The sequence below is a fragment of the Ooceraea biroi genome, chromosome 7 (assembly GCF_003672135.1).
Source record: "Ooceraea biroi isolate clonal line C1 chromosome 7, Obir_v5.4, whole genome shotgun sequence".
Lineage (NCBI taxonomy): Eukaryota > Metazoa > Arthropoda > Insecta > Hymenoptera > Formicidae > Ooceraea > Ooceraea biroi.
Genome location: NC_039512.1, coordinates 15,443,470 through 15,470,219, shown reverse-complemented (window position 1 = coordinate 15,470,219; position 26,750 = coordinate 15,443,470). Strand labels below are relative to the sequence as shown.

Here is a 26,750-nt window from a genome sequence, read left to right as displayed (position 1 = left end):
TGCACACTTGCAAAAGTACCGCGTCGATTAATTATCTCCGCGCGCTTCTTCCAAATTTATCCGGCGGATCAGCTCGCTTAAGAATGCATTGGAGGAGGCGGGAAGGGGAGGGAGCGGGCACCACGCGCTCGAGAGCGCAACTTTTAATTTCTCTCACTAATTCAACGCATTTCTCATCGCGCGACGAGTTAACGCGCGGTTTTTTCTCTTCCCCTAACGATCGCGAGCGGGAGATTTATACGTCGGCCGCTCAGCGCTGCAATATTCAGGGCCTCGGAGCGCGCCCGAACTGGCCGCGGCAGGCGGTTTCGTGATCGCGCGATTACGTGGACACTGACCGCTCGGCGGAACCGCCGCGTATAGATTATTGATCAGATAATAGGGGTATTTTTGGAAAGAGATGGCTAACTATTTCAGAGAGAGCGAGCGCGCGCTCCACCTCTTCGAGACTACGCCTCGCTCCTCGGGAAAGCGTCGTGCTCGTCGCAGCCGATAGGAAATTCGCAGCGACCCACTTCTCGTCGTCCCTGAAACATTCACGCGATTTTTCCTCCCCTGTCGGGAGGAAGCAAGGCCCCTCACGGAGGAAGAGAAACGGCCACTCTCGTGCTTTTCGTCACGTCTTCAACGTGTTGTGTCGACCCATACGATAAATGTTCGATTTCCCGAATCTGCTCGAGTTGAAGTCTTTGGGAAAACGAAAAGTACGTGTTACGAGGCTCGTTCGCAGCATTTTCGAAGAAACATAAATTCTTTAATGGAGAATCAAGATTGTCGCGCGCAAAAACGCAAGGGAAACCACCCTCCCCCGCTCTGATTCGCGCAAGGGCCGCTTGTCGCCCTCGCCTCGTCGCATCTTTTTCCGTCCTGAGTAGTACGAGGGGGGTTGAGCGGGGGCCGGGGAGGGGCGCGGTCCAGCGGCACTCGAGATTTATACGTTGGCGATACGCAGCTGCGACGCGCTCGGGACTCTCTCGGAGAGCTTACGGCGAGCTTCGTGCTCGCGCGCGCGGGTTACGCGGACAGCGGCTCGCCCTACGGCGCTGTTGGTACTACATATAGATTATTGATCAGGCAATAACTCAAGGACCGTAGCCGGGGTGCATATTACCCCCCCGTAGGTCGGACGGGCGAGCGGGTGGCCTGGGGGACGGCGGGCGGCAGCGGGGGTGGCAGGGGGAGGGCAGAGGGTGAACGGAGAGCAGGCGGTAGGGCTCCGGCAGGCGTTGCCGCACGCGGCGGTTATGCTAATTAAAGGCAACCTTTCGGCCGCACTGGTCCGCCGCGATCATTAAGGACACACGCGGCTGTCGGTCTTGGGAAATACTACCCCGACGAAACCCAAGGGGTGCGGGTTGCTGGGAGGGGGTTTGCATATGTGTGCGTGCATACGTGTGCGCCTGTGTGCGCGCCGTTCTACAGGAAAGTGGAACTCACACCGTAGGTAAATTCCGCGGTGGCGGCCGCGCGTGAGTCACGTGACCCACAAAACTGCAAAACTTTAGGCGGGTCACGTGAATAAGTCGTTTATAACGCGACTCGTCATGTGTCGAACCTAGCGGAGAAGTATTCAGAATTCGGGGGAGAGCAGGGGAAGGGATCAGGTAGACGATGGACGCAGGGGGTGTGCGAAACTGGATGGAGAGCGGATGAAAAATATTTCGAATAAGGGCGCGAGGAAAAAGGAAGATTCTTCTCATGGCAACAGTGTTTTTCTCATGACTACGCGATTTCCGATTATTCCCGTTAACTATCTAGTCTAAATAACGCCACATTATGTATAATACCATGTTCATGATTTAACGATGAACTCCACTTCGGGTCATTTTGCATCAGATTTCGCGCGCGGGGTAAAATTCCATCCTGTTTTCCCACGGATGCAGTTTGGCGCGCAGAGTACACGGTTGATACGCGTGGAACCGCACAATTATTATTTAACCCTCGCGCCTCCAATACCCCTAGCCCCCCTCAATTCTGTATCGCGTGAATTCGATATGGTGTTTGCCACGATCGCACTGATCGCGCGCGCGCGCCAATCGATCGTGTTAATTCGATTCCGCTAAACGGATTTGAAAGGCCAGCGCGTTTAAAATATCAGAAACACGAGATATAGTACTCTTCGTTGCCGTTGGATCACCAATGGGATCTGGGGGACAGAGAGGGGAGGGCGAGGGAAAAGCGAGAATGATTGGACCGCGACGCGATATATTACACCGGGATGATCAAACGGTAAATGACTTACGGGGCCGCGGATTAGAATTGCATGATGTTTCTTCAACTTTGAGACCGTCTGCCAATATCGGTGAACGGTGATTCTATCGACAGGGCGTTTGCGAATAAATCCCTATCGAGGAGGGAATTAATATCTGTCGAGCGTTTTACTTTGCCGAAAACTGGGCCAACGGATCTTGCAGCGAGTCATAAAATAGCGATGCCCTCCCCGCTGGTATTTCAAGCGAGCCGGATTATGATTTCATACGCGCGCGCGTTACGACCGTTCTCTTTCCTGGTGGGACGGCGAGGATACGTCCCCGATATTCCGCGTTCACGACACACGGTGCATTACGCGAAATGCAGGACACGTGTCCGTATCTTGTTCCTTCGGTTGCTTTTAATTTTAGAACGTTTCGGTGCTGATTTTATCAGCGAGAAAATTTGTATTCCGTCACGGAACGAAGCTGCACGAGGATTAACGATACGTGTTATGTCTCTATTTAAGTCGCGTGCAGAGAGTTAAATATTAAACGCGTATATTTGCTATCTCTCTCTCTCTCTTTTCCGTCTTTCTTCTACCTCGCTCTCGACACAACGCGATGAAAAATAACTCGCCTAACGACGAACCGCGCAGCGGGTTTCCGATATTAATGAGATTACGTAAGTCTCTTATCCGACGTGAAATTATTATTAAGAGTGTCCCGATTACGTAAGGCACTGTAACACGCGGTGCGCCGGGAAGGGTGGCGAGGGGACGGGGGTGAGAGATTATCGCGTTTTAATACGGACTTAAGCGCGCTCGCAAGACTCACCGGGCCGTTCTTCCTTCTTCCGCTGGTTCCTTTTTCTCCTTCACCTCTTTTTTCCTTCCTCTTCCACCCATCCTCCTTCCCTGCACGTTTCTAAACGTGTCCCCGACAAACAGTTCGCGGATTGGGACACCGAACGTTAATAATTGGTCGGCAATCGAAATTCGATTTCCACGTACAAATCGCGCGATTTGTCCATTAAATCCCGGCACTCGGCGGCGCCAACGAGTGCGCCGGGACGCCGGCGAGAGGAGAGCGCGGGCGGTCAGAGACAGGAAGGGGTGGAGAGAGTAACTGCGTCGCGTGCGCGTTTTGCGGCCCGCGAGAGAGCGCCGATACTTATTGTGCAATCCGCGAGAGCTTCCGAAGACTTAAAGTGCACCGACGATTTCCACTTTGCAAAGCAATGCATCCGCGCGACCAATCGATAAGCCGCCACTTCGCGATAAGACGGAGTACGTTCTTTCTTTCTCCGTCTCTCTCTCGGCCGTGGCCCCCCGGATGGGCGAAGTAGTCGCCGGGAAACCGGCTACGTACTGGGTGACCTAAAAAACCTCAATCGCGCTTAGCAGCTATTTTTCGAGTAAATTGCATTCAATTCGATTTTCGAAGAGGGGATAAATTATGCGGGGAAATACCAAGTCTTCGCGATGAGATTACCCGTCAGTTCTTGGCTGCCGATTAATTCGGCGTGAATTTCGTGATAATTTATTGGTGTGGCGTAATGGATGTAGGAAATTCGATAAGATCGATGTTGTACGAGAATATTTATGTTAATCCCGGAGAACGAGGAGAAACGGGAGAGAGAGAAAGAATCGAAACTTTTTAAAATGAAGTTTTTTCGGGGTTTAAATTGTTCGCAACTGCATAATTTTAAAATCCCATTTAAACTCGAAAAGTCAAAGGATTTAAAGGTCCCGAGGTCCAAAGGTCTCAAAACACAAGCGATCCGATTGTGCGATGCGTATTGGATTTATATCTTGGAATTTGCAGATTTTAAAATTCGACGAGCGGTGCAAAGCGTTTTTGGAGCACCCTGTAAACGTACCTGTAGCGAAACTTGCAATATGTATATATATATATATATATATATATATATATATATATGTAATTTTATAAACCTAAAGCATATTCTCGGAGCGAGGACGACGACAAGCCACTAGAAGACTAAGAGGATTTCCTTTCCCGAAAAAAGTGGAATAGCGAATGGACGAGAAGTGACGGGGTATAAGCAGGCAGGATGGAACAGAGGAGGGAGGGAGAGAGTACTGCAGAAGGGTGCAGGAATAGAGAAAGGAGTTGCGGGGGATGATGTCCAAGTAGTGAGCGACAAGAGCCTTTCTTCCTTTGGCGTGGCATTTTCCATAAGTGGATCGTTACGTCGATCCTCCGAGCTATATTGAAGGAGAGGAAGAAAGAGGGAGAAAGAAAAGGGAAGAGAGAGAGAGAGGAAAAGAAGAAGATTCAAAGAAGAATCGATGTGCGCGGGATGCTCGCGAAGGAGAGGAACAAAAAGAGGAACAACTCCTTCTAATAAAAATACACGACGAGGGTGCGCCGGGTACGCACCGGGGGAGCCTGAAATAATACGTTACACCCCTTTGCGGATCGGGATACACTCCTCGCGGGAGAGTGCCAGCGACGTGCTCGAGAAAATATACCGCGCGATCGGTAGGACTGCGCTTCAAGATAAGAAAGCATGTAAAGGTGATTAAAAAATATTGCACAGGTGAAATAATCTTTGAGTGTAATTATACTAAATAGCCCCTATTCCGAAATAACATGTAAAAATTTAATGACCGCCACATTTGAAAAAAATTGATACGCCGCCCACGTATTTGGATATTCTCATTCTCAGAAAAGACCTTTCCTGAATTATTCGTTTATTCCTCGCGTCGCCGCGGGGGAGAGCGATTAATTGTCACGAGTTAGCGGCTCGTCAAGCTTCACCCGTGTTTACGTGATAAATTAATCGCGGATCGGTGGTCGGCAATCAGCGCGAGGAGCCCCGAAGGCGAGACGCGCGCGCGCGCGCACCTGTACCAGGATCGGCCAGGATCGCCGATGATCCAGGACACGCGATACGCAACCTCGCAGCCACCCTTGCGATAGCTCGGATTTCGTCGATACGAAACGTGCGCCACCATGCCCACTCGGATTGCACAACCCCCGGAGGACCCCGCGGAGGGCGGCCGAGGCCGGTTGACGAGCTACGATGATTCATGCGGCCGTCATCGCGTGACCGAGTGACACGCTCGTCGCTGCACTTAATGCCTCGTAAGCCAGCCAGACCCTAAAATCAGCCTTCTTTTATTTGCCGGATTAGCATAAGTGATTCATCACGCTATCACGGGGAATGAGTAACACGCAGGGTGTAATTACGAAATCTTACGGTGACGGATAGCGGAGAAAGATCGAAGAAAAGGATCCGGACGTGCCGTGACGCGAAAAAGTATAGAATTCTGTGGACGGGGGACTCTGAAACTCACAACGGCCGAAAGTCCAATCGAGTATACTTTAAAATTCCGAGATCTGACAGATCTACGATCTTGACGATTCATAAGTTCCAAAACCGCGACCTTTGGAAGAGGTCCAGGTAGACCTCAGGATTCAAGGACTCGATGACGTGAGAAAATTCGAGAGTCGGTCAAACATCCACGTAAAAATTCATCTGGAATCTCTGCTCTCCGATCTATCTTCGAATTCATTTTGAATTTAAAAACTCGCGAAGAAAGATTGAGAAACACGACGCGAAGTTCAAGAGGAGCCGATGTGTTTCGAGACCATCTTGCTTGCTGGCATCAGACATATCTGCATAGATATAAATCGACACGCAAACACTAGGCGACAAATAATTTCATGCAAAAAACCGAAAGGGGGCGACAGGGAGAGTCGGGGGTGGGCGAGAGGGAAAAAGCCGCACGTCGAAGGCGGAAACGAGACATTTTGTTCGCGAAGGACTACGGAGAAGGGTGCAAGGTGTTGCGAGCCTGATGCGCAGACACATACACGCACAACCAAAATGGACGGAGGGGGCGCATACAGAAACCCCCCCGCGATGCACGGTGCAATGTACTGCGTCACGTCAGTCGGCGGCGCATTATAACGTCGGCTTGCAGTCTAACGGCGACGGCGACGACGGTGCTCGTGCGCTTCTCTCTCTGTCTTTCCTTGCTCCTCGTTTCCTTCTACACGGGTACTCGTGTAACACGGCCCAACCAGCCAACCCAGCTAGCGGGGCCAGCGCCTTTGTAACGGCGGCGCTGGTGGCACCGTGCATGTAACGAGTTTCCAATAATGGCTCAGCTGCGTACCGCCATTGGCCGCGGGTTCGGCTAAACTATATAGCGAGCGAGGGAGAGAGACAGAGAGACAGAGAGAGAGATAGGAGAGAGAGGGAAAGGATAAGAGAGAGAGAGAGAGAGACGAAGTCGCGACAGCGACTGCAACGTGCCGGGGAATGAATCTCACCCCCGATGGGTCCCATCCCCCCGCGGCCGCAGTTTTCTATTCTCTCTCTCTCTCTCTCTCTTGCACTCTCTGTCCGTTTGCTTAACCCCTGATACCGCGACTTTATTTCGCGAACAAGCTACTTCGGGAGTCCAGTGGCGCTTCCCATTTCTCGGCATGTTTCATCTCCACGGGGGAGAAGGAAAGGCAATTTCACCGAGAATTCTCAGGGGATGTTTTTGGAGTACGACTTTCCTTTTTCTCTTTTTATTTTTTTGCTTCTTTTTTTTAATTAATTTTTTTAAAATGAAACCTGCACATTTCTCTTATAGAAAGAAGTAGGTACCAAAGTAGTTAAAAACAATGTTCTACTTCTTGATGGTTTCCCGGGGATTGAAATATAATATATAGTAGATACGTCTCCGTCGAGAATCAGTTGAATTTCTATTTAACGCCTTAAAATTGTACACACATACATATACATACATATACATATATATACATATGCATGTATGAATTCACGTTGTTTATAATCGCGATGACGCATTAACGTCGACTGCTGCGAATAGCGCGAAATCCTCTTGTCAACGCCGAGGATCGATCCTGACTGCTAAGACGGGCAACGTCAAGATCTGAACGAAAAATCAAGCGAAATAAATAACGGTTACGCTCGCGTGTGCGCGAGCACGTTATTAAGTCGTTTAATTTGTTTAATAAAATGGCGCAGTTTTGTGCAATAACGCGCGCGATTTTCGAGGCGTATTGCTTTTTTCCCTCTTCTTTTATTCCCGCAATAATTACATTCTGCGCTTGATTGACTTTACCGGCAATCATTGAAATTCCATTTTCCACGAACGCGCACTGTTCGCGAAAAATCGTCGATTCGACTAATTACCTCCACCATGTAAACAAGGCTAATACGACGGGCCCGCGATACATTCGAGGTTTCCGAGCGCGTACACTGACAGAGAGACGTACACACACGTACGCGCACAAACATCAGCCAAAAATAATACATTGTTTCTCCCGCAAGTCGTCGAATTCGAAAACGGTGGCGCGATTGATCGATCCCGAGGATTTATTCTCGAGCACATTTGTTCGTCGCGCTCTACTGCATTATCGATCGGGCGTGCGCGCGCTTCCTACTCGGTCCCTTAATTTTTAATCAGCCCTTTATACCGCGAAAAATCCGCGTGAAGAAAATGCGACGTTTTCGGTATCTCATTAAGCTTCGTTTCGCGCGGAAGAATGACGAACGTCACGCTATCCGATTTAGTATCGAATTACCGGCGCGTTGAATCGGAATGCAGATGTGTGGGCAGATGTATGCATGTGTGTGTGTGTGTGTGTGCTACTGAAAAAGTTCCTCGTGAATCGTGCATCGCCGATTGGTCCGCGGGATAAGCGGGCGCATGCGCACTCGCGTGCGCGCTCCTGATCGAGGACATTAAGCGATCCTGATTGACGCCTGATATATCCTGCTCGGAGGAGCGCTCGGCCATTGGACCGTTCATTTTAACATCCGGGTCAGTCGGCGCCGTTGTTTCACCCGCGATAAAACGGCGATAACAATCGATTGAAAAACGCTCGCCGGCCGCTCGCGAGCTGTCATTCATGCGACGCGAATTCAAAAACCCTCGGACGAATGAATTGCATTTCCACGGCGAGGAAAAGAGCGAGGGGCGGGGGGAGAGAGCGATTGAACTTTCCTCAAAAGGGTCTTACGTAACGATTTCATCATTTTCGTCCTAAATCGGCCACTAAATTCACGCGGTAAATTCGCGAGCGTTCGGGGACGCTCGATGATCACTTCTTCCTCTCTCCATCTCTCTCTCTTTCACCCTCGAGTGCTTCCAGCGCATTTATTTAGTGGGCCACGAAAATGAAAAATCGCTAGTATCTCGCTGGCGACGTTTGTTCCTTGCATTATACATACGCGACGCCGTAGAGAATCGACGGAAATGGATGCGCGCCAAGGATGCATTCCCGGGGACATCTCCGATAAACTAATGCATCCGGTACCCCGGCTTCCGACTCAGCAGGGGTGTTCCGCGATCACCGAGTACCTCACGACATCGAGGCGTGACTTGATCTTTTTTAATAAAAAATCAAAAACCTGATCTAATTTTTCGGATCCTTTTTGTTTGCATTATCCTATTTTGTTACATCGAAAAAAGCGCCTGGCGAAGAATGTGGATTATGCAAGACGAAACTTGAATGCTCACGAGTGACCCACATGACTTGTGACACTCTTTTCGCTATTAGCGAAGAGACTAATATTATCAGTTAGCATTCATCGCAAAAGTGCTGTCAATAAGTGTATTTTGGTCCTTTTATAATTTTCACTCGCTCTGATTTCGAATCTTTCCTTTGTTATTCGACGCGCGTGTCGAAAATGGACGACGCGAAGTGGATGGAGGAAATCGGGGGTCGCGAAGTTAAGGGGTTGTCTTATTACCCGATAGCGTCCGACCGCGACTGCCCGTGTCTTAACAGTTTCCGATCGCCTCTTTGGCAATCGTCCCTTCGCATCGATATCGGTGGAAACATGGGAGGCTGTCCGAAAGCATTAGCGACTTTCCAGACCTATTTTAAAGGCAGCGATGGGCGCGCTTCGTACCTTCGGCCCCTCTCGATTGCCACCCTCGGACTCGAATGAGAACGCACAACACTTCGTTATCGAGAAATTGATCTTATTAAGCGGGACCTGGCCGTGTCTCCGAAACTTTCCGCCGGACACCCCTCGATTTTCCCACGAGGGGTCGGAACCACGTAATGTCGAGGACCGGTCTCTTTCATCCCTGTTTTATCCTTAACTGCGGGTGCCACTAAAAACCGCAAGTTTCTACTATTATAGTTTCTCGTTAGTACTTCTCTATGCAATGTTAAGAGCACGAATAGTAAATAGAATTTTCGTTCAGGAGATACACAATATTGCAAATATGCTATTGATATGTGACATAATTAATGACAGATTGTCAAATAAAATAACAGCTTATATCAGAAATCGTTTCTGAACAAGTTAAATTATTAAAATTATATTTATAGATTTGTTTGTTCATTGATCTATGCGAGATTTCATTTTGCACAATGGAAGCGTGAATATTATTATCGAATTATTGGCATACATATAAGAACAAAGGATTTAGTGAATAAGTCACGAGATTGTCAACGAATAAAAGTTCAAATCTTCAGGCTGATTTATATTAATTTCCTTCGATTTTACATATTTTTTTAAATTCAATATCGAGAATTTTGTCGATTCTGTCTTTGCTTTCAGTTGCACATAAAAATTAGTTACATTTAAATGAAAACTGAAATGTAACAGCTGCACGTAACAAATATTGAGATCATTCCGTCGCCAGGTGAATAATTTCGTATTATTTATATGAAAGGAGGTACTACACACTGAAAGGAACAGAGAAATCTGGAAAGAAAGAGAGACAGAGAGAGAGGGAGATAGTACATTACGCGAGTAGGCGTGCACCTGACAAGGCGAGCAATGGAGAGCGCCGAATCGCGGCGAAATCTTTAAACCCGGCTCCAGACATCAAAGGATGCGCCCGGCACGATAGCAATTAGTTTCATTAGTAACGAGGTAATTAGCTCCGCGGATGCTTAGGCGGGCGGAGCCCGGAGCTGCAGCCGCGGCCGCCCATTTCCGTCCTTTCGGAATGCGTTTGAAAGACGCTCCGCCGAATCTTGCCCCCAGCATTTCGGATCTTACTCGTCCGTTTCGCGAAATAAAGCCGCAGCGTACCCCGAGCAGGGATACCGGGGATTACCTCCGTTTCACCTGCACCCTCTGCCCTCGCTTCTCTCCGCACTCGCGGACGAGACAAAGAGTTACCCTCGTGTCTTCCTGCGAACTTCGTGCAACGTAGGGGAAACTGTGAGAAGAGATTATTTCGCGAGGGTGAGACCGAAGTGTGTCGCCCGAGAGATGCGTTCGTCCGCATCATTCCTAATGAGCCGCAACCTTGGTCTCTCTCCTTGCCGGATCGCTCTGTAATCGCGACGCAGCCTTGGACCCCCTCGAACCTCCCCGCGGAGAATCGGGGTCGTGACGTAATCACGGCACAATTTCCGAGAAGCTCGAGTACGCGAGATTAGAAGCTCCGTGCACGAACGGTGGAACCTTGGGATCCCGAAAGCTCGCGGTTGCGGGGCAGATTTTTCATCGGTGAAACGTTGCATCAGACCGGGGCAACAGGATATATCCTTCCTTTTTGGGGGGAAACGGAGATTTCAGCCTCGTGAGTTTTCTCGATGAAGGAAAATTCGTAGACGCGAACGTACGTAGATACGTACGTGTTTAAAAGGGCGCGCGTCAGTTTGATCACAAAAGATCCCGCGATGTGTTATTGAAGGGAATCTCGCTGATAACGGACGAGGTGTCGGTTCCTCGGCGGCAGGCGATGGGAAAATAAGGGCCGATGGAGGAACGAGGGGGCAAGGAAAAGGCCGATCACCGGAGCCGGGCGGTGCGGCCCTTTCATGCATAAATCAGACATGGCAGGAGCGAGCGAGCGAACCCGTATGGCTCCCTCGTCGAAGTAGCATCAGCTGAGGAAGGTAATCTCGCCGCTTCCTCGACGACTCATTGAAATTCTACGCTAAATTTCAATCCGCGGCCGAACAAAAGCGGCCGCGTAGCTGTCGCCCTCTCCCTTTTCAGCCATCACCCCCCTTGTTTCATCTCGTCGAAGCCCTTCAACGTCGCCGGACAATAAATACTTGAGCCGCGAGAGCGAGCGCGCGGCAGCGTCAAGGAAGCACACAGAAATCATCTAAAAATAAGCGAGCCCTTCCCTCAGACCATCCAAAGGCGCCGAAAAAAGAGCCCTTAAAAAAAGATCCTACTCGCGTAGACTTTACATTTATCGAGGCATTAATTAGTTATTAATGTCATGAGCGTGTATATTCAGACGTATTCTTTTAGTACTATTATAACACCGTGTATCGCTATTATTATTATTGTATAATTATAATTGTCACCTCAGTACTGATTTAAAGCTGTCCTCGCTGCAAATTGTCCGAGTTTTGATTCGGAATCAGGGAGTCTTTTTGTCGCAAACGCGTAAATATTTAAAAGGACTCGGGATCGCGCAAACTCTTGACGTATACGGAATGAAACGATGCGGTTTTAAGGGCCGTGGCTTTAATAGGGCGCTACGAAAAGGGGGGCAAGGAAGCTCTTTCTCTCTCTCTCTCTCTCTCTCCCTCTCTCTCTCTTCCTCTCTCCCTCTCTCCCTCTCTTGGGCGCTGAAAGTCTGACGTGCCCAGCCGCTTTGCCCAAGTTTAATTAGGTACGCCCTATGTATCCATCCTATCCGTGTGTATACAAACCGATACCACGGCGTTCGGTATTGGCGAGGAAAACGGACGTTAGGGATGCACCGCGAATGCGGGGATGGGAGGGGTTCTTAAAAGGACCTCGGGGAGACGAGAAGAGAGAGAGAGGAAGGAGCGAGAGACAGTTGCGCGTATCATATACAGGGTGTTCTCGAATAATCTTATGTTTTTAACTGAAAAAATTTAGGTGTCTAATCGAAATTTCAGATACTCTTTTGGAAAATAACATGAAAGCTTTCTAAGGTTTCTGATCTTAAGAATCCAAATTCTCAATGGAAATCAGTTTCCGAGGCTTGAAAAATTTAGTCAACGACGAGTCCAGAATTCCAATTCTCTTCGCACGGCGTAAAATTTTAATGCAACTTTATTCGCATTCAGATATCATTAGAATTCCTAATCTGCGAGTTTTAATATTCCAATGGAACAAGCAGAATGTGTATCACATAATCATAAGCTCGAGTTAGAGTTAGTAAGAAAGGAAAAATTGAGTCGAACGCGACACGCCTATACAAGCAAAAGGGATTTTATCGAAATCTTATATGGATCTGCCGAATAAATCAAGGCAGTCTGGGATCTCGTTGTATCACTGGACCTTTAAACTCTCGAATTCCCGGAATCTATGTCAACTGGTCGCTAAAATATTTAGGGGGATGACCTCTGTTTAAATTTAAGATATTCCGCGCGTGAAGGTTTATTCGAGACTCCTCCCCGAGGACGTTCCGGGGACACCCTGTACACCACGCACGGGTTCAGACGTCGTGTGTGCTCGGATCGGCAAGGGGGTAACAGGGGGTAGATGAGGATCGCGGAAATGGACCGTTGCCTGGTGGAGCCTGACGTCCTACGTCTGCGACGTAGCGGAGTCTCGAGGCACACCGAATCGCGAGACGGAGATGGAGAAGGCAGGAATGGCAAGGGTGGGAGGGCGGACGGGAGGTAGGTAGGGAAAGGGCTCCGACTTTTGTACACGTCAGATTGAAATTTAGCGTGGGATTTCAATGAGCCGCCGAAGTAGCGAGATTACCTCCGTCGACTGATACTCCCGCGCGACGTTCCGTGAGTTCCGTCGCGTTTGTCGCTGCGGGGACGACGCATCGATCCTCTTCGCTTTTTTTCCCTTCTTCTCCGCCCCCTTTCCCCTGATGGTTCCATTTCCTTCTCTCTCTTTCTCTCACTCTCTCTTTCTCCTTTCCTTCGTTTCCTTCTTTTCTCTTTTTTTTCTTCATTCACTTTTTCGAGTTTTCAGTAGCTCGAGTCTCTCGCGCGGACTCCGTGGACCAATCAGCGTGGAGCCCAGCCGCTCCGGCGGAGATTTGTTGTTTCCGGAAGTTCCAATCGGTCGCCGTGCGCTTAATTCGTCCCTCGCCAAAAGCACGAGGAATCGCGAGTGCGGCCCTTTTCCCGAACGAATAATAATATCCGGGCAGGGACTGTGCACTTGCAGATAAAGCGACGTTTGAACTTCAAAATCCTTCAGAATATCTCTCTCTTTCTCTTTCTCTTCCTTTTTCTCTCCTTCTCGCTCTCTCTCCTTCTCAATTTTTCTTTTTTCTTTTTGTAAAATTTTGGACTATGATATAAGCATAGAATTGTTTAATAAAATTGATTCGGCGAAATTCCTCAGTTATTTTCTCTCTCACATCACGATTCGTTTTTATTTCAGCGAGTGCTTAATGCGCAGTTGATTTAATATAGAAAATTCACTGGTCGCAAGTAGATCTAATTTTGTCGACGAAAGAATTCTGTCAGTATATAAAATCGTCCCGCACGTCGTGTCACATCCTGAAGTCCGATGCGAGCGATCGCTCTCGCGTATCCCCGTAATTAACCGCGCGAATAAAAATATTATATTAATCTCATTCAAAGATTATACGTCGATGAATCCGATCGCGATTAAAACTCTATCGCTTTTAAAATCTATCGAAAATCGCGATTAATTCGAAGGGAGGGAAAACGTGCAATTGGGGAACTTTTCGTCAGAATCCATCCAACATTCAGATTATTCAGAGATTCATTAGATCTCGAGAATCTTCGCTACGCGCGCGCGACCGAAATAACGCACGCCGATCGCATAGGTGATCGCGCATTATTCAGCAATCCACCAGCACCAGATTAGATCGATGTTGAGCGATTAATTAATTAACTCGATCGGCTCGAACTAGTATTCGCTTAATTGCCAGTCAAGAGAGAAGGGAAAGAAAGAAAGAAAGAAGGGGAGAGTTAAGTCTTTCTTGATTGGAAAAGAAAGAAATACAGATCTCCACGCTGAAGACTTTTAGATTAAGATTGTGTCGCGAACGGTCGATTGCATTTGCGAGCTTCTCACGCGGTAAGAAACCGATAAATCAGCGATGTACGCATTGCTCGAGGGCTTTCGCGATTTCACATCTCGGGACAGATTGGAAGAGTCGAAACGCGGTAATTAATTCATACGCGACGTATCCCCGGTACGTCGGGCTGATCTCGATATGATTTTCGAGGAAACTTCGTTTATGATAGATTTAAAGCCGAAGCTGCCACGGATATCGGTCGAGCGACACCGCGCGAGAAATGCATAGGCGCGCGCGCGTGCGAGCGGGTATATACCTCAGCGCCACAATAACGTATTCCCGCAAACAAGCTTAACGTAATTGCATTAAGGCAATGAGCGAAAAACCGCGAATAGACATCCAAATTGATGGAATCTATCAATCCCGGGACACCGCGGGAGCGAGAGAGTCTCTTTAAAATCTCATGCCGTACAGCTGTCGTCATTATTAATTTCGCGTGGCCCAATGACGGAAATTCGTGACCCAATCTGCGTCTGAGAATTATTGAAGAACTATCGGAAAGGGCTGATACTATTCTACTCTTCTCCTCGAAAAAATACGGGGAGGAAAGAGGAATAAGAGGACGCTAAATCGATCTGCCCGAGTGTCTCGTCGAACAAGCGGAATTAACGGACGAATAACGAATAACGGATAATGATAATAGGAATCTTGCGACAAGGTATGACAATGAAGGGCAGGGATTGGGTTTCCTGTCAGTAATCAAAAGAATTCCTTCCGAGCGATTCCAGCGTGGACGGAGCAACGCATGGTTTCCGTATGGTCTCGCGTCAAGGAGGCTCCGCGAGGATTCGCGAGTGAAGCTTGTCGTCATTAGGTCAAGTGTTCCGGTGTTCAGCGTGAAGCAAGCGTGGTGTCAAGAGAAGGAGAAAAGCGACAGGAAGAATCGCGCCGCGGAGCAAGATCGGACGGAATAGAAAAAGAGGCCGAAAAGAGGATGGCTCGATTTATACTTCTAGATTATAATGATGAATTTCATATTACCATAGGAGTTGTGAAACTGTGGATGGTGCGGGTCGATCCCGATTCCTGGGTGGTGAATGTCCAGCATGGCGTCCGGCTCGCCTCCGCTCTCGGAGCAGTTGTTCGGGGCTAAAACCAAACCGATAGACACACACCTTGCGTTTACACTTCTAATCAGTCTTAGTTGGTATCGGTCGAACCAATTAGCCCGTTTATAATTTCTTTCTCTGTTTGTCCCTCCTAATTCCGTCCCCCGCCCGTCCGTCTTTCCTCGCTCGCGCGGACACCGGATTCGGCCGGCGATCATTTACGTAATTGTCAAAGGAGACTTAGTCTCACCCCGTGAAATCCCCGGGCCGCCGGGAGTCCGAGGTCCACGGAGATCGCAGCAAACACAAGCAAAAAGTGAGACAAATAAAACAAAAGAGAAGAACAACGCGAGAAGTTCCGGAGAGAAATTCGCGGAGGAAATTCTGCCGAAAGTTTAAGACGAATTAATGAATCCAACGTAGACATCAGAACGCGCAATGACTCGATGATTTAACCAGCTGCTCGAAGATCCGAAAGTCCAAGGATCCGAGGACTCGGGGATCCGAGGGGGACCGAAAATCCGATTGTCAGTAGATCCGCAAACTCGAGAATCGGACGTGTTCGAAGTTTCAGAAACTGATTTTCTTTTTTGTGTTTTATTTACGTGAAACGGTATGTCTCGTGCGAGCCAGGAAAGAAACAGTGCGGTATCGACGAACGCCGAAAAACGTTTAATTAATCGCCGAACGAGAAAAAGTCTCGCGACGCGTTTTTGTGGAAATCTCGCGCTCTATTTCGTTAAGATTGAACCCATGCACGCGCGCATGCCCTCGCATAAATGGAACAGAAACGACAAGACCACAGAAACGTAAAAGCACACGTCAACAAGAAAGAAATCATACAACATAAAACGGGGCGTCACACATTCAGGCTTGAAGAGACTCACGTATGGTAAAACTTAAGATAAAACTAAAAATGTAAACTAGCGGTAGCGGTATCTTTGCCTTGTTGATCAATCATCCCCGTTGACGTATCGGAGCAATTGGAAGGACGCAGAAATCTGAGACATCGAGATTGCAAAATCCTCTTTTATTTGACAAAAAAGAAAAAAGAGAACATAAAAGTCATTAAAAAAATATGCAACTGTTTCTACAATATTTTGTGGATACTATATTTATTACAATATAGAGAACTTTTTAATTGTAAATACAATGGAAGCTAAAGTAAAAAAATCTACCTGAATAAAAGCGAGAACTTATATGGTACATTATATGGTAACTGTTTCTAGCGATTTATTGTTTGTTGCGATGCATAAAGACTAACGAATTTAGTTTTTATTTTATTATTTATTTCTGATACTTGGATCGCGCTCAAAAATGTAATGGATGAATATTTTCATTAGACTGTGCCCGGCAATCTGCACTGAATCGCGTACTATTAACGGAACGGCAAATGAATAACAAATTTGATCGTCAAAGATACTGCCACATCGGTCTCTACGAACTCCAAGCGCTTGAGCGTCTCAAAAAAACATTCGTCAGGAAAAGCGGAACACGGGACGTGATCCGGGATCGTAGGATGTTGTCCCTGGTAAAACAGAAAACGAAAAAAAGGGAAGAACCAAGTAAATCCAGCGTTCAATCGCAGCGAAATATACAGGGTACGAGAAAGGTTCCGCGCGCGCGTTCACATCCGGCTAACTTCTTGCAGAAAGAGCGCATGTATTATGAAACAAAGGAGCTTTTCAGAAGTGGGCCGTGAAAATGTCTCTGCGCAATTATCCGCGTTAAATCTCTACTAAATGTCTCGCTTCGAGAGAAGTGTTACACGGAAAGTCTGAATATTCCTGACCGAAATACAGTTTTGCATTTGATGTTACAATCTTTCGTGGAATGGAAGCAAGGTGATTTCTGCCCATTTGTTCATTTATCAAATTATAAAATTTTCTCAGAAATTCCCACTTCTTTTGTTAGATTGAATTCTCGTATCGATTTCTCTCTCCGTTTTTATTTTTCATTAAATTAGAAAATTTTCTCGAAGATTCCCACTTCTTTTCTTTGATTGAATTCTCATCGTATAATGGTTTTCCGAATTTTCCTGATTTCCTCGTTTATCCGATCGATTAAATAAGAACGTTAGTATTTAATAGGAATGCAATAATTTAATAGAGCTCTTCGCTCATTCGTGAAGAAATTTGCGCACGTCCTTTCTGCAATGACCGACTGTACGATTTTGCGGTTTCTGGTTTCGACCGCGGGCTGTTAACAACCCTCACGCGAGCGGAAACGATCCTCGCGGCCTGCAGGGCGCGCGGTTTTCCTTTTGCGGGCGAAATCCTCGATCTGAGACGAGGAAACGACGAAAGAGAAATTTGCGGAGCAGTACTTCGTGGTGCGTTTGTCTATCCGTTTGGTTGGGTCGAGACATTTTGCATTTCCGCGCACGAACCGAGAGGACACGGTCGAATCTCTCTGTCTTTTCTTTCCTTCTGCGGAGGAGTCGTACCGAGTCCTCGCAGTTGTTCTTCTGTTTTTTCCCTCTCCCTCTATTTTACTCTTTTGGGACTCTCAGCTGGTTCGTATCTTCAGTGTAGGCATCCCGTCGACGATTATCTTCGGATGACGTCGAAAGAGGACTGTGTGAGAATTATACTAGTGTGGAAAGGGGATGAAGGAACGGAAGAGGAGGAGGAAACGAGGAGGAACATATAGATTTTCAAACATGATGAACGAAAATGTGCGATTGCGAAATGATTAAGAAATCACATGCTTCTTTTATGGAACTCTTTGGAATCCTAAAGAGTTTTTTTGTTTGGGATCTTTTTAGGGAATTTTTATGTGAATTCTACGGAATGTTTTTCGTTTGAATTCTGGAGAAGCGTAAAAGTCGCGATTTGTCCGCGCGCAAAGGAAATTTTTCGCAGAGGAAGACATGCCGCGGAATTAACGGAGCTCATCGAGGAACTCGTCGACGAGAGAGAAGATGAATGAAAGGGCAGCGTTCGATTTTCTTTCCCGTGGCCCCGGGTCCATTCACGCGCGCGGCGGTTCTTCAATTGCGTCGTTCGATTACGGTCGTGATCAATGCCCGGGAAAATAATTCACGGCGCGCCATGATTCCGAGGCAGATCTTCTTATTTTGATCGTGAGGTGCTATTCCACGGATAAACGCGGGAGAGGAAGAGAGGATCACGCTATTTACTCGACGAGGATGTAACCACGCGATGCCACGCGATTAAATGAAATTCTGAAAATTTCGAGCGTTAAATGGGCATTAATATCTCGCATGAGATCTTCGTGCTCGTTTCGCGCCGAAAAGCGAGATTCCACGATGTAAATTATGAATTATCTTGCCATTATGCGCGCTGATATTCGATCACGGCCGACATTTATTTTTGTTGCTTTCAGGTTTCGTATTTAGATTGCCACATTTAATACTAGTATTTACGGTTAACTGCGAGTAATTAATTTGAAATGTTATTATATGTGTTAATTTCGCGATTTAACGTCTGTGCGCATCGAAATAAATCGCTGATTTATTTCGTTCTGACGTTTTACTAATGTCTAGAGGAATTTGTTATCTTGTTGTTATTGTCGAATTTTACATAAAACTATTTAATTCCTAGCATTTCTCTCCTTTACTCGAGTGATTAATTCATTCCGATCAATTTTTTAATTCATGCAGATAGCGGATGTAAAACAGTCTTTGTTGTATCATCACGCAGTGGGTAGACAATATCTAACTCCTGTAAAGGTAAGACATTAGGAAGAAGAAATTGAGCGCGAAAATGGCGGACACTTCTCGAAGGTTTCACCTCGTGGCACACTCTGACTCCGAATTTCCTTTTCTCACGCACTTGTGTCGTCTCACCCTCTCTTTCTCTCTTTTCCTCTTGTTTCGTACCATCCTGTACGCGTGTACGCGGGACACGTACGTAACAGTTGCGAACACCGACATGTATGCGTCGTATAACAGAAAGTCGGTTCCCACTGAACACTCCGTTACCACGTGATGGAGAACGAGGGTTCAGAGGCAGAAACGGGAGGATCGAGAGCCCTGCAGGGGTGAAAACAAGGGAGGAAGAAAGCGAGAGAGAGAGAGGCTTCGCGTGGCGTGCGTTGTGTGCGGCCTACATACATGTACAGAGTGTCTCGGAAGACTCGCACTTGTTCTACAATTGAGAACAGACATTTTATAATTCTAATAAATAACAAACATTTTATAATTATGACAAATAATTAAAAATGTAAGAAAACGAAGTAATATTTTGAGACCCATGCTAATAAGATCTTGTTGTTTGGATAATTTTACGCGGGTCCAATGAATGAATTAGCCGCGAAACTTTATTAATAAAATTCTGTTGTATCAAAAATTTGTCGGAAATATATAAATTTAAATGGACATTTTTTTTAATGAAAATAATTGCACATTTGTTATGTGATATTGAAATACTAGTTAGATAGGTGACAGACACCCGGTACATCGTATGCGTGACGTAGTGGATGAGTCAGCCGGTGGAAGCGGTATCCGAGAAATTCGTCAGGGAACTTTCCGAAAATGTGTACGCCAAAAAGCGAGATGTACTAATCTCGATAATAGTCGAATGATGGTCAATATTTGATCGGCTATAGAAAGAGTAATTCTTTCAGTCTCCAAGCTCTTGAATGAAAATTCGTGAATGTTTTAAGTCATACTCGATACAAATACTCGAATGATTTTTGGATCTTAACATTCCAGGAATCTTGTCTGTCTGAATATAGCTGTTTCAATAATGAAAGATGGTTTGAGATATGTCAACTTTTCGACAAATATAAGATTTTTGTTTATGATATTTTCTATTATAACATCCCTTAAATGTGCAACGACAACTAGACATCTAGAGAGAGAAACAGCTCGTAACATTATTTATATAATCCCCGTGAATATTATTCACATGTGAAACACTGAGCATGTCTGCGAAGAGCTTGAATCAGAAACTCCTTCAAACATTCACGAAACATTCACTTGTTTTCAAACCATTATAGTTTCATTTCCCGAAAACCTAGAAATATCAGCAGAATTCAGGTAACCGATTAATTGAAGAGTCTATTTCCGAAGCTCCTGAGAATCCACAATTTTGCGAACCAGATTCAGGACGATCCGTGCGCGCGCGATTTGAGTCTCGGCTCGGTAGCTTGGAAAATTTCGGCTGGGCGGGAAACTCGAGCGGGTTCCGAGGGGGCCTAGCTCGCAAGGCTTGAATTTGCGGATAAACGATGAAATTATTCGAGCGCGTACGACGCGTACGATCGGCGCGATCGAGAGGCGTCGTTCCAGGAGAGCAACGCTTATCAGAAAACATACCAGTGTCACCTTTCGTTTATCAATGATCTGCTTGAAACTCAACTCGACCCGTCCACTCGCGGCGGGCTCCCGAGCGAGCGAGCGAGCGAACATCCTCGCGCGCACGTCGCAATGTAAAACGCGGACGCGCGCCGCGTGCAAAAATGACATTTCAGTCGCTCAACCTGGTTTCCGCCGAGCGTTCCGAGCGAACGGATGCGGCATATGCGGGTGATCTTGTCCCATTTCGCGCATCTGCTAAAACGCCGCTGAAACGCGCGTTTTGGAGCGTACATAGCGAAATCGTGTCGCTAGAATTTCCCGATGCCGATCCGCGTTTATGATTAATTCACGCTAGTTTGCGATCGCGCCTTCTTGAATACGATGGCAAGAGGAATGGATACATTATGGGGTCATATATAGATATATAAATGATTTATAATGAATATATTATGATAGTAAGCAGGAACAGAGAGATTGCTTCTGATGCTCTCGTATTTTGAAAAATAACAGATATTTGGTTATTTATTTTCGGTGCGTTGTTCGGTGTACACTCGATGGTGTTCAACGTTTCGACTTTGTGAACACGCACGAATCAGCGGCCAAAAGTTTATCATGAAATATGAAAGCCACGGTTCGGTTCTATCGGTTATAGCGTAACAGCTGTACGACGAAAGGTGTTCATTGATGTGACATCTGCACCTTGATTCCCCTATTCCTCTCGTCCCCACTCACTCGCTCTCTCTCTCTTATTCCGATAGAATGTGCGTTTTAGTGAATGAATGACCTCTCCCCCTATAAAAGCCGGTCTCGAAAAATTTCTCGTTTGGAATAAAAAAGAGCCACTAAGATAATACCGGTCAATGGTCAATCTTGTTGAACAGAATATTTCAAGATCGACCAACTTGAAAAGAATCTTTAATCTTAAAGAGCGTCCTCCAAAGCTTTGTCAAGAAAAGAATTACAACTGAAGGATTTTTAGGCTTTTTTAAGGATTTTTAGTCTGACGATCGAAGGTCAATGAATTCCTAAGGTTCCCAAGATCGCAGGATCCAGACATCCTCACGAGGAAGCGAGAGTCAAATATTCAGAGCGACGATTCAGAAGACTTTCGCAACCGGGTCCAAAGATCTAAGAAAGCGGGGAGCTGAAGCTCGCGCGACGCTACGTTAAAAATTCTTTTTCACAGAATATAACGCAGCGCTTTGATTCCACATGCAGAGGTGTGTGCGTGCGCGTACCGGAGCGACAATGGCCCGAGCGGACTCTCGTTCCTCGAACGAACTCGCTTGTCAACTCGGACTCGGGTGTCGCTTTAAAGGTGTACGCGTATATACCTACATCGATAAACCCGATACGTAGCCCCGGGCTCGTTGCCGAGATTTATCAGAGATTTGAATATTCGATCGGCGAATAAAACCGAGTGCAGGCCGGGGGGTACGGAGGGATACGTGTTGCGATAGGGTGGCAGGACGCGGGGCGGAGGAGGGAACGAGGGAGCCGCGTTCCCCGCGAGCCGACAGGATATCCCGTAGGAACGACGACGGGCACGCGGGTTACGCGGGGGCGAATTCGTGCTATGCCCGACATGTGAGCACGCATAGGGCCTCTCCACACCGGCGGGTGTCGCGTTTCGGCGCGTGCTGCGACAACACCGTGCCGGAAACCACCGTCGTCCGTCACCGTCATCGCCGCGGACAAGAGTGCGATGAGAGTGCGACGCGAGATCCGGGTCGTTATATTATAATTCGTATGTAATTCCTGGAGAAAGAGAGATGAAGAAACGTCTCTTTAATTAGCGACTTGGGAAGTCGCACCGGGCCCCGTCCGTCCGGGGATCTGCAGCGGGAGAGGAAGCGTAGAAGAGAAAAGTAGCGCCAAGAAAAATGGCGAAATTGCAAAGTACGTGATATTACGCACGTAGCACGTAATAAAGTACGTAATTAGTTTTTAATCTAGCGACTGCGCGATGTAGTAACGAGGTTGTAAGGACCCCCACGTGAATAATTAAGTTACAGGGGCTAAACTGGCGGCTAACTGAAAGTTACCTCGTAAAAGCTAATTTTCTGCTGATTTTTTCCTCGAGGAACTATGATTGTGTTTTAAGAATCTCGCAAGATTTCTTGGGTCGTAAGATCGCACGGGAAAATTGGTTTCGTCGTTGACTACTTTATCATATATAATAAATTTCTAGCAATAGATACATTTATTACACAAAAAGGGTAATGAACTGAAAGAGTAAAGGGTAAAGTTACTAACGTAATAATACGTGAAGTCGGTTCGAATCCCCATATGTCGCTAATAAGATTATATTAATATTAAAAGTAGAATGTTGAATGTTGAATGAATCAAAAATTTTCATTATTAAATAAAAATGAGAGCAGAATTGGATTTGATTTCGGGAAGTAATTTCCGTTATGATCAAGATAGGAATTGGTGATGCTGATATTTCCAGAAAATCTCTCGATTCCTTCATAAAAAATTTCTAACTTTATTCTAAACAGGACGTGGTAAAAAAATGATGAATTTCTTAATGCGGGGTGCATTCCAGAATATTTCAAACTTGGAAATTCGAAAATTCGCGTTCACGGGGACGGCACGGTATTGATCGTGTTGTTAAAAACATAACATAGCGCGCGGCAGCGATGTAACTCCACGATAAGCTCGTGAGACAGGGAAACGACACAGCGGTATCGATTCTTTTTTTTCTCATTACGTCCACATCGTGTGTAAGAAGACACGTGTGTGCAACCGACAATGTAAGACGTGCAGCGTCAAACGTCAAGCGTTGACGTTGAGGAACGACAGCGTTAATTGTGTGATGTGCTTGCATTTATTAGATGCATCTAATAGTTGGCTCGATTTCTCGCATCTCGCAATTCTTCGTCACGAAACGCATGCATAAAAATAATATTTTTGATGTCTACCATAAAGTATCAGATTTCTAAATTTCTTATGGATCCAAGATCTAAGGATCTTCTTGACCTTTTTGACGTAGATTTCCTAGATTTTCAGAAATATGCTGATTCTTGAGATCCTCAATGATCAACGTAACATGTAAAAGATGTAGAGAAACAAAGTAGACTCTCTTTTGGCGGGGAAAAATTTGAAAAATTCTCTAACGTTCGATAAACGCGCGATTTTTGTGGATCGCAAGATGAATTCTTCGCAACAACCGAGCTACTTTGAAAATATCGTATACATGTGGGATACTACGACGAAGGTAAATAGAAAGACACGGGAGTGCTCGCTATGAGACTGATGCACCTGACTGACCCCCTCCGTCCGCCCCCCATGCTTGCGACGATCGATAGCGGCGACGACGGTGGACGCAATTAAACGCAAACGACATCCAGCAATGAGGCGCGCGTACAGTCATTACCAGATGAATTCGAGCACGAACAACAATAGCGGCGGCATAATAAAGGCAATTTGTAAGAGCGCAACGTTACGCTCGCCGATTGATCGCGAGCTTTATCGAGCCGTGCGAATTATTCCTCGTCCGTTTCGAGCTTTCCGGAAATTCTGTCGTGCGGTCTACTCGTCTCCTCCGTTAACTTTCCCCCAAAAACCCTATTTTGCGCAAATAATCCGAACGAAAAATCAGGTTAGTAGTCGTTTATCGGATTCCCGCGCGCCCGCCTTGCGTGATTCAATCCGTGTTAACCCTCAACTCGTCGATCCAGTTCACGGTGTTAATTCCACCGATTACTCGCGATTACTCATATGTGGTATGCCGGTTCTTATTCTGCAATGGAAATCTCATCTAGGGAAGCTCTTCGTAGTCGCACGGGTAGACTTCTAATGAGAGACTGGTTCTCGCGCGTATCCAGAGATACACGTGGGAAACAATAGAGGGGAGAGGCACTAATCTGAAAGGCACTGAATCGAGTCCTTCTTCTGCTGCTTCTTCTTCTTTTTCTACCGGCATTGTCTTCTGCCGGCGAACCCTTTGCTCCGTGCGTCGTGCCTTTTCTTCGCTCCCCACCGGCTTTTTTCCACGACCCTAAGAGAGTTTCGTACTACGAGGGGCTGCCGGTAGAACAGTTACCGTGGAGCTAGTCCCTCTTCTCAACATTATCTGCATGCCTCGATAGACACGCAAAGGAGCGATGGAAAATGTAGAGTCGGGAGAGGGAGATAGAGAGAGAGAGAGAGAGACGGAAAAGGGGTAGAGGATAAGCAATTTTTATTTTTCTTAACGAGAGCGATGGTTACGAGAGAGGCGGTTTATATAGACGCCCGAGGGAGAAATTTGGGCCAGCGAGTACACGGGGTGCCTAACAACTCGTCAGCTGAAACTTTCCTCGATTTCGATGTCCGTCTGTAATGGACGTTAATGCTTCTGAAGTTTGCGGGTGATTTGCGAGTACGAAGGAATAGTTTAAATCGCAATAGGCATTAGTCTGTTATTATGAAAATTGCGGAGTACAAAGTAACGTCTTGCATAGTACAAGGTTATACTTAACATAACCTACTTGAATATATGAGATTTTTTGTATTCGGAAAAAAGATAAGGATTGATTCTGTGATGAATATGTAATCAATATACTAAATTTACAATCAGCTGTAAGAAAAATTCACGCGAAATCAGCTTCATCAGGGTGCCAAATGAGTCGCGAAATATAATTCCTACCGAATTTTATTTTTATGAAATTTGCAACTTAAATCTCATTCAAAACATATAATTCTCAAAATGGAGAATATATGCAAGCGATTACCGAGAGAGGGATGAAAGGAAATCATTCCGATCTTTAAGACCACGCTCGTATGACGCGGAAATCGCAAATCCTACGCGGTAGTTTCCGGTGGACGGTAGAGGGTAGTTTAGGAGGAGATGAGGAGCAGGGGCAGGAGGAGAAGGGGAAAGGGAAGGATGACAACAACAACGAAGACGAGGACGACGACGACGGCGTGGCGAACATGGCGGCTTCGCGGAGAACGAAGCCGTGCCGTGCGAGGCCGAGGTCGTGCGGCTGCGCCGCGACGCCAAGCCGAGGACGCCGTCGTCGACGGCGACCGCGTGACCGACGGTCGCGATCAATACCTTGCACGCGCAGCGCGGCGCGGCGCGGAGCGGCGTGGCGCGGCACGGCGCGGTGAGCGGCGCGGGCGCCGCGCCGGGGACGAAGGATGTTGAATTCGAAAAGTGTTATTCCGCGCGTCTATCTCTGAATGATATGGAAGGGAACGCCTCTCCCACGTGGGTGCCACGTGTGCGCTTCCGCTGGCCGCGCGCGCGCTTCGCACGCGCGCGGATCTTTCGCGCGCGTATCCCCCAAAACGGTATCCGCCCCCGCGTATCACCGTCGCGTTTCGATTTCGCGTTCTTCGTTGTTGTTCCCCCTCCCCGTTCCCCGTTGTAACGGAAGGGCCGTGGGGGCCCGTCATGTTCGCCTCGAGGAGCACACTTGAGCGGGTTTTTAACGTTTCGGACGCTGTCTGCTTTGCTTTTTTATGGCTTTGCAACTACACTTTACGACTGATTATTTTGTTTATTAAGGTCTGGCTCCGTTTATATTCAGGGGGTTTAAATTGTGCTTCGTACAATCAAGTTACAGGAGTAGATCTGAATGGTTAGTGCATATCTCTTTTATTAAGGGTTAAAAAAAGCGCAGAAGCGTAATTCACAGAACTGCTGAAGCATCTGTAAATGTTTAACTGTCTGAGCAATCTATTTCGCACGGGATATAATTTAATTTCCGTTGCGGTAATGAAAAATGAAGTTCTCACATGCTCGCGAATTTCTCGTTGGAAATTTCTCGTGGAAACGCGTATCATAGCACGTCTATGATAAAAGTCAAAAAATCTTTCCACTCTTCGAGCGTGAATGCAATTTTGTTGATCTGAGAAACGCTCGATTAATCGTAATCGAGAATATTTTACATATCGAGCGACATACGAAGATGTTTTTATCAAAACTTGCTTCGGAAGAGCGACACCAAGAGTAGAGTATTTTGAATCGAAGGGTAACGCCGAGGGGCTTACAACGCGGTTTGCGAAACAGGTGCAACTTTTCGCGCGGAAAATTCCTGGCGCGCGTAAGTGCGACTTCAAATCGTTCGGATAAATGATGTATTTTCACTAGTTTCCGTAATTGTTCCGAAAGTATTTGACGCGTTTCTAAAAAAGTACCTTCCTCTGAAAGTACTCGACCATTCAAACACTCAAGTAAATTTTTTTCTCGCACAATTCTCCTATTCTTGGAATGATGAAGCTAAAAAGCTTAAATTAGCTACTTACAAAGTTGGCTGCTAGGTGAGTCATACTTTTTCAACAT

At 46.7% G+C, this 26,750-nt stretch overlaps 1 protein-coding gene across 1 annotated transcript in view; it reads right to left on the bottom strand.

Moving 5' to 3' along the window:
- Nucleotides 1-26,750, bottom strand: part of LOC105288172 (hepatocyte nuclear factor 6) — an 80,468-nt gene that overhangs the window by 46,652 nt on the left and 7,066 nt on the right. The window contains exon 2 of the mRNA XM_026971332.1: nucleotides 15,140-15,247. Coding sequence (XP_026827133.1) covers nucleotides 15,140-15,247 — 108 coding nt within the window. The remainder of the gene's footprint in view (nucleotides 1-15,139; nucleotides 15,248-26,750) is intronic.